At 37.2% G+C, this 11704-nt stretch overlaps 2 protein-coding genes across 2 annotated transcripts; one reads left to right on the top strand and one right to left on the bottom strand.

Annotated features, from left to right (window-relative positions):
* The first annotated feature begins 5105 nt into the window (after positions 1 to 5105).
* On the top strand, positions 5106 to 7097 carry LOC110867891 (5-amino-6-(5-phospho-D-ribitylamino)uracil phosphatase, chloroplastic). The gene has a single exon (XM_022116946.2). It carries the CDS (start codon positions 5746 to 5748, stop codon positions 6823 to 6825), a length of 1080 nt encoding a protein of 359 aa, XP_021972638.1. The 5' UTR covers positions 5106 to 5745; the 3' UTR covers positions 6826 to 7097.
* Positions 7098 to 8042: 945 nt separating this feature from the next.
* On the bottom strand, positions 8043 to 9791 carry LOC110867889 (probable glutathione peroxidase 8). Its single transcript, XM_022116945.2, has 6 exons — positions 9657 to 9791; positions 9070 to 9146; positions 8887 to 8948; positions 8675 to 8793; positions 8376 to 8543; positions 8043 to 8285 (listed from the first exon to the last, which is right to left on the bottom strand). The coding sequence occupies exons 1-6, from the start codon at positions 9696 to 9698 to the stop codon at positions 8259 to 8261; spliced, it is 495 nt and encodes a 164-aa protein (XP_021972637.1). The 5' UTR covers positions 9699 to 9791; the 3' UTR covers positions 8043 to 8258.
* Positions 9792 to 11704: the final 1913 nt, after the last annotated feature.

Below are 11704 nucleotides of genomic sequence, written 5' to 3'. Positions count from 1 at the left end.
CATCAATCTATACGGCCCGTATACAGTTATACGGTCCGTATACATTTGGTAAACATCAAAAACCTCAGAAATAAATCCATTGAGCCGTATACTTTTTATAAATCGTATACACTTGTATACGGCTCGTATAACTATATACGGGCCGTATATAATAAAATAAAAAAAACATTCTCTGCGCATTTTCCTATTCAAAAACATTCTATACGGGCCGTATATTTTGTATACGACCCGTATACACTAGGGATGTGAAAATAAGATCTAGGGGGTGTGAGAATAAGGGGGGCCTTTAATTAACATCCTTAAATGAAATATTCAAAGCTCTAAATCTACTCTTTTCATCGCAAGTTTGGAAAACCTTAAATATATGTCTTACATGAATAAACTTATGAGTTAGGCTATGCGGTATGATCCTTCCTTGGAAGATGATCCGCCACCTATGCGCCACGTCATAGTTACTTTGAGGATGGTTCAAGACACAAAACAATGGAAATGGGAGGATAATCCTACTCCACTAGTTTACTTTTTTTTAATCATCTATTTTTTTTTAACATTTACTACATTTACATTTACATTTTCCATGTTGGGGAATAGTTTTGTTTTCTGGTTGGCCAAAGATGGGCGCAACCAACAACTTTTTTTTTAAGTTAGCATATAATAGTTAAAATTACGATTTTACCCCCTGTTCAAAATAAACTTTTGGTTTTGCCCCTAGTTTAAAATTACGATTTTGCCTACAGTTAAAAATTACGATTTTGCCCCCAGTTGAACATAAAATTTTGGTTTTTGCCCCCAGCATGGTCCTGCCAAATTACGATTTTATCCCCAGTTTAAAATTACCGTTTCGCCCCCGTTCAAAATAAAATTTCCGTTTTGCCCGCAACTTAAAATTACAATTTTGCCATCATTTAAAAATTACGATTTTGCCCCCAGTTCAAAATAAAATTATGGTTTTGACCTCAGTTCAAAATATAATTTTGCCTCCATTTTAAAATTACGGTTTTACCCCAGTTCAAAATTGCAATCTTGCCATCGTTTTTTTTGGACAAAACTATGGTAATGTTTATTTTACTTGGTTGACTCAGTGTAGTTTTTATTCGTACCAAACAGCTGCCTAACACTCACTAATTGGTCCTAACAAATTATTGTTTTGCCCCCAGCTCTAAATTACATGCTTGCCATCATTTTACTTATTTTTTTGGCAAAACTGTGGTAGTGTTTTGGTTTAATTGGTTGACTCGATGTATCTTTTTTTTTGAGATCGTGTTATAAGTAGCATGTATAGGTAACCGAAGTAAAGACATACATGTTATTAAACTAAGAAATATTCGGTTTAGCGCCCCGCAACACGGGTAGCGCATAACACTAGTTTAACAAATAAAATAGAAAAATAATTTCATTAATATTAAAAAAACATTACATAAACTTAAGAAAAAAAAAACATAAACTTAAAAAAAAATTCCTAACTTTGATACTTCTTCATGATGTCTTCTTGCATTTTCTTTAAAGTAGAGCGTTTTGGTTCGGGATAATTATCAACATCGATCGTCAATATCTCCCGCTCTTTGAGCTGAACCTTATCATCGGCCACACGTACCTATGAAGACATCCTCGTCGTTCATCCCACTACGGTGCCCACTTATGTATATTTTATTATATTCCTCCGAAAACCGGTTGACGACCCCACTCATCTTTCGCCACTTCGAAGATACCGAGTCGAGATCTCGATATGGTCCTTGTTCCATTAGCTCAAGAAACTTTGCCAACACCGCTTTCCAAAACCCCTCACCGATTTGATTGTTACCAATATTCAACAAAAATATATATTATAAAAAATTAAAAAATTAATATTAAAAAATATATACTAAAAAAAATTGCAAGTTAACTTTACGTACCTTTTACGGGGTGTGTGGATGAGCCTTTATAAGCCTTCGCTAAGGCTTCTTCCTCGAGAGGCGTCCACTGTTTCGGCTTCGGTTTCGAAGGTTGGCTTTGGTCAACCGCAACTTGCTTTCCTTTTTTTCGTTTGGAGCTTTGCGGCTGGGTCTTGGGAACGACTTCAACGACATCTTCATCGGGAGCTATTGGTTGAGAACTTTGAAAGGGTTGCGATGGTTGGGAAGATTGAACGGGTTGCATGTTAAAAGGGTCATGCATCATCAAGTTTTGTAAGGCTTGAGTTTGTTGCCTACTCGAAAAAATGTTCGGAGAGTTTTGGAAACCCGCAAAATCGGCGGCGGAAAATTGAGCGGAAGGGTTCGATTCCATTGTGGGATAGTACCTGGGCACCGAAAACACATTCAGGTTTGGATTCGGGTTGTTCGGGTTGAATGGATCCATTGTAGAAGAATGTTTTATAAAAAAGAAGAAGGTTTTAAAAAAGTTGAAAAAGAGATGGGGTTGTAGTGGGTGAAAATTGGTGTAAAAGTGTTAAATTTATATAAAATTTGGTTGAATTTTGGGGTAAATTTGAATTAGGGCCGTTTGTATTAATTATGGAAATTATTATTATTTTTTTTAAACGGTAACATGTTGGAGAAAGGGACAATTTTGTTCTTTTGTGGACCGTCACCAACATCTCAAAAGAGACGGAGAGGATGAAGCCCGGGGGGGGGGGGTGTTTGGACCGCGTCGTTCCAGAACAATCCGGAACGTTCCCCATACCTCGCAGCCGTATGTATGATATATATAATGTTACAACATAGATGATAAACGATGCAATTCTGAATTCATATTAAAAGTAATTTTTTTAGTTAACTTTCATTTTGCTCCCTGTGATTTGATCATTTTTACGGTTTTGCCCCAATAGTTTATTAACAGTCATTTTCCTCCCTATTTTTTCTAACTTATCGTCATTTTGCTCCCCACCTCTAACTCCATCCAAAAAATCCATTAACTAGAAGGCTATTTTTGGTAATTTTATGGATAAAAGTAAGGGCATGTAAGTCTTTTCACCTAAATAAACATATAACTTGTTTATTTATATGTATATAAGTAATTCTTTTATGATCCCCCATCTTTCCAACCACCCTTTCTACCCGCCACCACCATCAACCACCACCTGCCGACAACGACTACTGCAACTTATAATTAAATGTTGTTAGAGACAGGGAGTAAACTACCGAAATACACCTACTTTTAATTGAACGGTTTAACTGAGTTAGAGTCAGGGAGCAAACTGGCGACATACTCGAAAAATCAGGGAGGAAAATGGTCATTTTTAAACTATTGGAGCAAAACCGCTAAAATGACCAAACCACAGGGAGCAAAACGAAAGTTAACTTTTTTTTTTTGGATTTGGAGCTAGGTGATGGGTTAAACACGTCATCCTAATGCATAAAGTAACCAAAACTCGTTAAAAAATAGATTTAAAAGTTGGATTTGTCATTATTATGAGTTAGATGCACCATTGTAATGAGTTAGAATAATGTACTCGACGTATAATTATAATTAATAGTGCATTAGACTCTCTAAATTGTTGTTTTCAAAGGAAGATAGCAGGGCCGGCCCTGAGAATTCATATACCCTGTTCGAGCTCGAAAAAATGTGCCCTTAGGTCCTAATGAAATTGGGTATTTGGCTCACTGAAAGACTAAACCTAATGCTAAAGGGGTTAATAACTAATCTAAACCATAAGAATAGTTTTGTAAGAGGACCTATGTTGGCGTTTGTATGGATGTACCCGATTAAAAATTTTTTTACATATACATATTGTGCCCCTCGAAATATCGGGCCCTGACCGGTGGTTCTCCCCGCCCACCCTAGTGCCGGCCATGGAAGATAGATGTAAATTCTCGAATTCAAAATGTAATTTTACTAAAACAAATGAAGTGCACTAAATATACTAGTGATTAAAAGTCCAAGGGTTGATTACATTTATTTGAATATGCATTTCTGACCTATTTAATTTTCGTATCAACTACATATACTGATATGCATGTGACAAATATGACATGTTCTCTAAAAGATGTATTAATCTTGTGGAAATTTTGTGTACTAGTTAATTATGGCCAACTCAAATTAGAGAACAGGTTAATTTAGGTTTACTGAACTTAGATAACAGGTTAAAATAACGGGCCTAAATAGGTTAGCATCACTCATGCCATTGTTTGTCACCGCCAACTACTTGTTATGTCGCCAACGCCACATCCACCTCAACCGGCATTGATACCACCATTGCTGACAACACCACCACTCGTGCCATTAACGTTACCATCGTTGCCAACTCACCACGGCTACAACTGACACCACCTTGTCGCCCGAACACCACCCATTGCCATCAACATTACCATCTTTGCCAACTCCACCATGGTTACAATCGACACCACCTTGTCACCCCCAACACCACCGCCCATCGCCATCAACACTTTTTATCATTGATATATCCACCACGACCACTACCATACCCAACACCACCTTGTTGCTTTGTTGTTGTTGCCATTGCCAGCGCTGCTATCTCTAACCTGATCACCTCCATCCGTTGCCACTAACTGCCATAGAAAATATTATATACATACTGGTTTTGAATTTTTTTTTCCAAATTAGCTCATTTTAACTACTGGTATTTATTTTTTCGAATCACATTATTACTTATTTTTTTAACAAGCTGTAATTTAACTATTGGTATTTATTCTTCCGAATCACATTATTACTTATTTTTTTTAACATGCTGTAATATCAATTATCAAAAATGACATTCTCTTTCATTTATTATACTTGTATGCATATTGACTCTCCCAAAAACTTCATTAATTCCCCCACTTTTTCATACAAAATTTTCTTTTCTAAACTAATCATCTTATTCAACCTTCTAGAAACAAGTTTATCCCTTTTGCTATTCTTTAACGACAAGGAACGACAGTGGAAGCCACCCTATTCGCTCTTCACCTGGATGCCGCAGAAAATAATAGAAAGAGTGGAAATCGAACTTATGTCACAAAAAACACTAAATTTTTTCCTAACCACTCCACGAGTGTCTCATTCACTTATCCCTTTTGCTTAACCTCTCTTTCCATGTTTTCCACACTTTAATATAAACCGAACCGAATAAAAATCATACCCAAAAAACAAAAAACAGTGGTTGGATATCATGAATTCAAAAAGTAATTACAAAAAGAAAATAAGATGACGTTCAGGCACCGACACGTATGCATTCCAAACACTTTGGGTTCCGCCATACGCAACCAAACCCCTCTCTCTCTCTCTATAAACTTCTTCTTCCTCTTCATTCTCTAATCATCTTCTTCTTCTCTATCCGTTCACCATTTCACCTTCTTCATCCCCCACTTCTTCAATTCATCATATTCCCATATATATACACCCACCTTCAATCTTCAATTCAAGATTTATATCCATCAACCCCTTTTTTCCTGTGCATATTCTTGGACCTTTGGTCTTTACTTTCATCTAATCACTTGTTTTATCCAATAAAGTTTCAATCTTTAAGCTCAATTTGAGGATCTTTAAGCTGTTTGGTGTTGTTATTTCATCAATTTGGGAATCTTTATTGTTGGGTTTTGATTGTTATTTAATAAAGTTTGGATCTTTATTTATAAAAACCCTGTTCCCCCTTCTTTTGGGTGTTTGTCAAGATTAATTAATCCAAAATTCCCATAAAGAAGATTCCTTCAATTTAATACTTTATCTCATTGGGAGAATCAAATCATCAATTGGGTCAATTAGGGTTAGGGTTCTTGATTTAAATTGAATTTGGGTGGGGGTTTCAACTTTCAATTGGTTTGTTAGAAAATGATTGAATCAGTTGGTGCAATTTCCCTTTTAGGGTATAGTCCAATTTTAGGTCATTGTTTGAAAGATTGTTCCTTTAACCGAGTTGCAATGAGCCCGAATCGATTGAATCGGGTTTGGTCAAACAGAACCCGGGCGATGGAGTTGACTAAGGAGGTGTATAATTTTAAGGAAGAAGATAGGTTTTCTAAGGGTTTTGATTATGAAAGTGATAGTGTTGTGGACCGAAAGCCCGGGTTGTGGCCGCCTAACAACAAAGCGGATAACCCGTCGTTGCATAACCCGTTGTTACGACAAGAACGGATGGGGTGCGGTTGGTTAGGTGCGGTTTTCGAGTGGGAAGGTGTTATAGTCGAAGATAATCCCGATCACGAGAAGCAAGCGTGGCTCGCGCTTGCTCAAGAAGAAGGCAAGTCTCCGCCTCCGTCTTTTATGCTGAGGAGGATTGAGGGGATGAAAAACGAGCAGGCAATTTCGGAAGTTCTTTGTTGGTCAAGAGACCCGAGTCAACTCAAGCGGATGTCGTTAAGGAAAGAACAGATCTATCAAGCGTTACAAGGCGGGGTGTACAGGTTTCGTGACGGGTCAAAAGAGTTCATAAACGTTTTGACTCGTTACAATATCCCGATGGCTTTAGTCTCGACACGACCAAGAAAAAATCTTGAAGAAGCTATTGGGTCGATCGGGATAAACGGGGTTTTTAACGTGGTTGTGACGGCAGAAGACGTTTATAGAGGGAAACCGGACCCTGAAATGTTTGCGTATGCAGCGCAGTTGTTGCAGTTTATACCCGAGAGGTGTATTGTGTTTGGTAACTCGAATTTAACAATCGAGGCTGCTCACGAGGCTAGAATGAAGTGTGTGGCGGTGGCTAGTAAGCATCCAGTTTACGAGCTGAGTGCGGCTGATCTGGTTGTGAGGTGGCTCGATGAGCTTTCGATTGTTGATTTGAAGAATCTTGCTGATGTTGAATCTTCGGAGTTTGGAGCGGAACCCGAGGTGGAGATGGAGTTGGAGGTAGAAGATGACGCGTACGCTTCTTCACGGGTCGCTATTGATGATCATGATGATTTCTGGTAATGTGTTGTGAATTTGTACAGTAGGTTTTATGGGTTGAATCTTGATGTTAATGGTGGAATTATGCATCAGTTACTTATAGTTTATAGATATGGAAAGGGGGATATGGGAAATTAAAAGGGAAAAGGGTAAAGGGTAGTCTGCATTAGATTACCATTTGTATGTGTTATATATGTGTAATCTGTATATAAGTATTTCACCTTCATAGTTGTTTCATCTTTTGTATTTCTTTTTTGTTACATGTAAATTGGATACCGACACAGCTTCTAATCGTCGTTTACCATGACCCTAACTTGTCGCTGTTCTTCCCATAATCTTGCGGTTACCCTACTTGAAACTGGCGACACCAGAAAACTTGATTCCGGGGGGGGGGGGGGGGGGGGGGTTAGTGAATGTGGTATCAGTAGTGCAGAGTATGTAGTTTTCTTATAGAAAATTTTGGGTATATACGTTTTCGGCCCCCCGTTTTATAGAAATTTTTGGTATATACGTTTTGACCCCCGGTCGGAAATCTCAAGCTTCGCCACTACTGCAGACGTACCTAATCGTTATAGAATCTTAGGAGTCAAAAGTGTAGATTTCATTTAGTCAGAATGAAGGGGGATATGCCATATCCGTAACCTTCGACATATCGTGGTAGGGGTTGCAAAGTGGATGGTAAATGACTTCGTTTTGGAGCTCTTGTGATGCTTGTTTGTAGATTGTGAACCGGTTGTGTTAACGTGCCTGTAACAAATAAAACAACCAATTTATGGTTGTTAAACACGGGGATGTTAAATGGGTTGTGTTCGCCGTTGGTAGGCCAAACCCGAAGACGGTATGACCCGAATATTGTGACACATGAACCTGAACACGGCGCGAGTTTTCGTAGACTGACACAAACACAACCCGTCTTTTTTTTTTTTTTTCATATCAATAATGAGTTACAAATTTACAACTAAGAGTACAACTTTGAAACAATACTCCTTTATATCTTTTAGATTGTACCATAAACTACTTGGATAGTTTAAGTTATGACATATAAATATTTCTTTAAAGTTTTTATAGCAATAAATGGGTCAACCCGTTTACCCGTAATGTTTACCCAAACACAAGTTGTTTAGGTGATTTAGCTAAACGTGTTTGCGGGTTCGACCAGAGTTGACTCAAACACAAGCCGTTTTGGTGGTTTAGTTAAGCGTGTTTACGAGTTCTACCTAAAACTGACCCGGACCCGTTTAGACAAAAACTAACAGTGTAAATTTCGCGTTAGGCTTGTGTTGATGTTAGAAATTTACACCCCTGGTTAAGTAGCAGTAGGAGAATATCTCAGGCCTCCTAACTTGATGAATACCATGTTCTTTAATGAAGCCCCAAGTCTTTTAAAACCAAAATCAAATCTAAAGCATTTTGATCGCTGCGCGTTAATCTTATGACGAGAGGACCTTGTCGTGAATCTATTCCACAAGTTTCTGCACATCTCTCTGCAAAATGATCATAGCTTTAAGAGAAATACACCATAACAAATATACACTCGTTTTAGAATGATTTTTATAAAACGAGGTTGCTTTTACCTCGATTGTGAGAGGTGAAGTTGTCGGGTAATAACGTCCAACAGCCTGCCCGTCTCTACCAACCAAAAATTTTGCAAAGTTCCATTGAATGTCGTCCCCGAAGATACCTCTTTTTCCCGACTTCAAGAACTTGTATATTGGTGCAGCGTTTTCGCCATTCACTTCAATCTAACAATCATTGCATGTGCATAAACAAACATAAATTGCATCAAGATATATTCGTATATGAATAAGGGACGTTTAGTTCACAGAATTTTTTGTTAAATAACTGATAGTATGATTCAAAAAAACCGATTTACCTTGTCGAAAACAGGGAATTCGGATTTGAATCGAGTACAAACAAACTCTAAAATCTGCTTGTTACTCCCGGGCTCCTCATCCCCAAATTGATTACACGGAAATGCCAAGATTTCCAAACCTACATAGTCTCATTAATAGTCAAACATACAAATCATGCATCAAATTCTTGAAATTCATATCCTTATAACAAGCTATCATTCAAAAACCGAACCTTGAGCTTTGTATTTTGCATAGAGTTGATTCAACTCGGAGTAATTCGAATTCGTCAACCCGCTGACACAAAGATTCACCATTGCATAAACAAGATTTAAACAAGTTATACCCAATTGGGAAAACTGCATTATGATTATACACAAGTAGCAGAAAAACCGAAGAACAGAAAAAGAATCATTACCATTTGGAGGCAACATTGACTACAAGTAAAACTTTTCCTTTGTAGATGCTAAGGTCAACATTGACTCCATTAGCATCCTGCATATAGAGAAGAGAACCAGCAATATGACAATCAATTGTACAACAAGTTGAGTGAGGATTTCAAAGTTGACTTTCTGGGTCAAACTTGTTACCTTTGAAATGCAAATATGTAATGTTTTTGTTGTAAATTCTTCTGCATTTAGTCTATGTCATATTCTATATCACTATATCAGGTTACCACATTTTCTTGAAGATTAAAAGCGTTGACTAACTAATTTCAGTTTAATATTCAACCTAGTTGACTTCAAAAGTCAAACTGGGAGCTTCAAAACCCAGATTCAAGATTTGTTGAAAGCTAAAATACCACCAAGATCAATCATTTATTAATGGGTATGGATCTTTAAACATTAAAAAGTTGAAAAATCAATGTCTGCTTGCTTGTGTTTCTTAATCAAAAGATTAAAGATAACCCTAATCAAAACACAAGTTTGTTGTTGATGATAAAGACTAATGGTCACAAAACATGTGTGTGTGTGTGTGTGTGTTGGGGTTGTATAAGTAGTTTACCTTGACTGTAAGATCATAGATGGATTCAGGTTGGTTTGCCATGGCTGATTGGCTGAAATTTGGAGCTGAAAACTGTGACGATTTTTGCCAACGTATGAAGCATGAATTTGACCTCTTTGTGTTTTTTTAGCCAGTTGCACTTTACTGTTAATATTATATTCATATTCGTGTTCCCACGCACGCACCGACGGAGTTAAGAACTTTTTTCATTGGTTTCTTTTGGTAGATTTTCATTGTTTTTTTTCTTTTTCAAATCATACGAATTTTTCCCCATTTTTTCCAAACCCAATGGCTTCTTGCGAACCCACAAATGTGGCCTAGCTCCGCCTCCGCCTCTATCCCCACAAAACAAAAGCATATAATAATGTTTCAAAAACAAGTTATACAATAAGGCCAGGGGGTGTGGCTTAATGTCACCCCGCCACATCACACATTTTAGCACCCGCGGGACGCTATGCATCACACCCCGGGATTTAAACGGGGGCGCTATGGAGAGCTTCCCAGCACGTTAACGAGCAAATTTTGAGTGGATCGATGTGTGTTTGGTCAATATGACCATTATTTGAACGGTAACATTTAAAAAAAATAAAAAATTAATTTTAAACTTTATAATTTACCTATAAATATCCAACCTTTTTGTATAATTTTCATCCCTTCCTCCTCTACATTTTATACCAAATCTCTACACTTTTTTTTTCATAATCACACAATGTTTCCCAACAACCAAAACTTGTGGGATCCAAACTATCCGTTTTGGCAAAGTGCACCAAACAATCCTAACAACGAGCAAGAAGACATCGAACAGACCCGCGAACGAGTGAGCTTGGAACCCACAAATGTGGCTTAGATCCGCCCCTGTCCCCACAAAACAAAAGCATATAATAATGTTTTAATAACAAGATGATTTTGTGCAGCAATGGATAATTGTGATATTCTTTCTCATAGTATCACTTGCTACAAGATCAAACTCTTAACCCTCGCAATTTAGTTGTTGATTGTGATGGATGTCGAAACAATTCAAGTTTTGCACCTTCATCTCCATAAGCTAATTTTGTAACAAGATTAATACTTATTGTATAAAACTTAAAGGAAATTTTAATGTTTGTTAGCGTTAAGTACCAAACATGTTATCTCTAAAAAAACTAAATATTAGAAACCAAAAACGTCATATTGTCAATTTAAACATTATAAATAAATAAGTTATAGCTTTGTTGGTTGTAATGTTAGCTTTGGATGATTTAAAAAAAAAAACATTGAATTATGTGGTTGATAAGTGCCACGTCATGTAGCCACCATACCATCTCACATGCATTGCCCACATTCATTTATATTATTATTTTTAGTTATTTCATGCAGTAGGTTAGTAGTAGTAGTGGTTTATATATTACAAGTTAGTAGGTGGTTTCCCCTATTTCCATGTTCATGCATTTCATAAATTCTTGTAGCCTATAAGGCAATTGTTTTTAGTTGAAGAAAGTATGAAGAAGAAATTATCTATAACTTTCATCCATTTTCTAATCTGAATTCCTTCTATTTTGTTTAGGCCAATCGATTATCGGTTGGAACCATAACAGTGGTTCATCTTCATACACCTGTCCACACTTCCCCACCATAAAACCAGTGGTGCAACTTAAGAGGGGGGGGGGACTTTTCGTTCAGTAGTGTTATATATGTAGTTTTCGTATAGAAATTTTTGGTATATACGTTTTCGACCCCCCGGTTCTATAGAATTTTTCGGGTATATACTTTTTCGACCCCCCGTCTTCATTGTCAAGCTTCGCCACTGCATAAAACCCTTCTTTCATCATATTTTATTTGTTACATTGAGATGCATAGAAGGTTATACTGGATTAATAGAAATGTAATGTGCTGCTTTTGGATTACGTATGTTGCTTTGACGAGTGTAACCTTCCACCACCACATCACAATGGATTTGTTATAATTGACCACATTGGTATCAGGTTTGACAAAATAGTTGTCGTTTGGCATGTTTGCTGTCATTGGCACCACATTTTTCGGCTTCGAGATGATATGTAGAATATTATGCC

Source organism: Helianthus annuus, chromosome 2 (assembly GCF_002127325.2).
Source record: "Helianthus annuus cultivar XRQ/B chromosome 2, HanXRQr2.0-SUNRISE, whole genome shotgun sequence".
Taxonomy (NCBI): Eukaryota; Viridiplantae; Streptophyta; class Magnoliopsida; order Asterales; family Asteraceae; genus Helianthus; species Helianthus annuus.
Note: the sequence above shows the minus strand (reverse complement) of the source record. Positions and strands in the feature narration are given on the sequence as shown.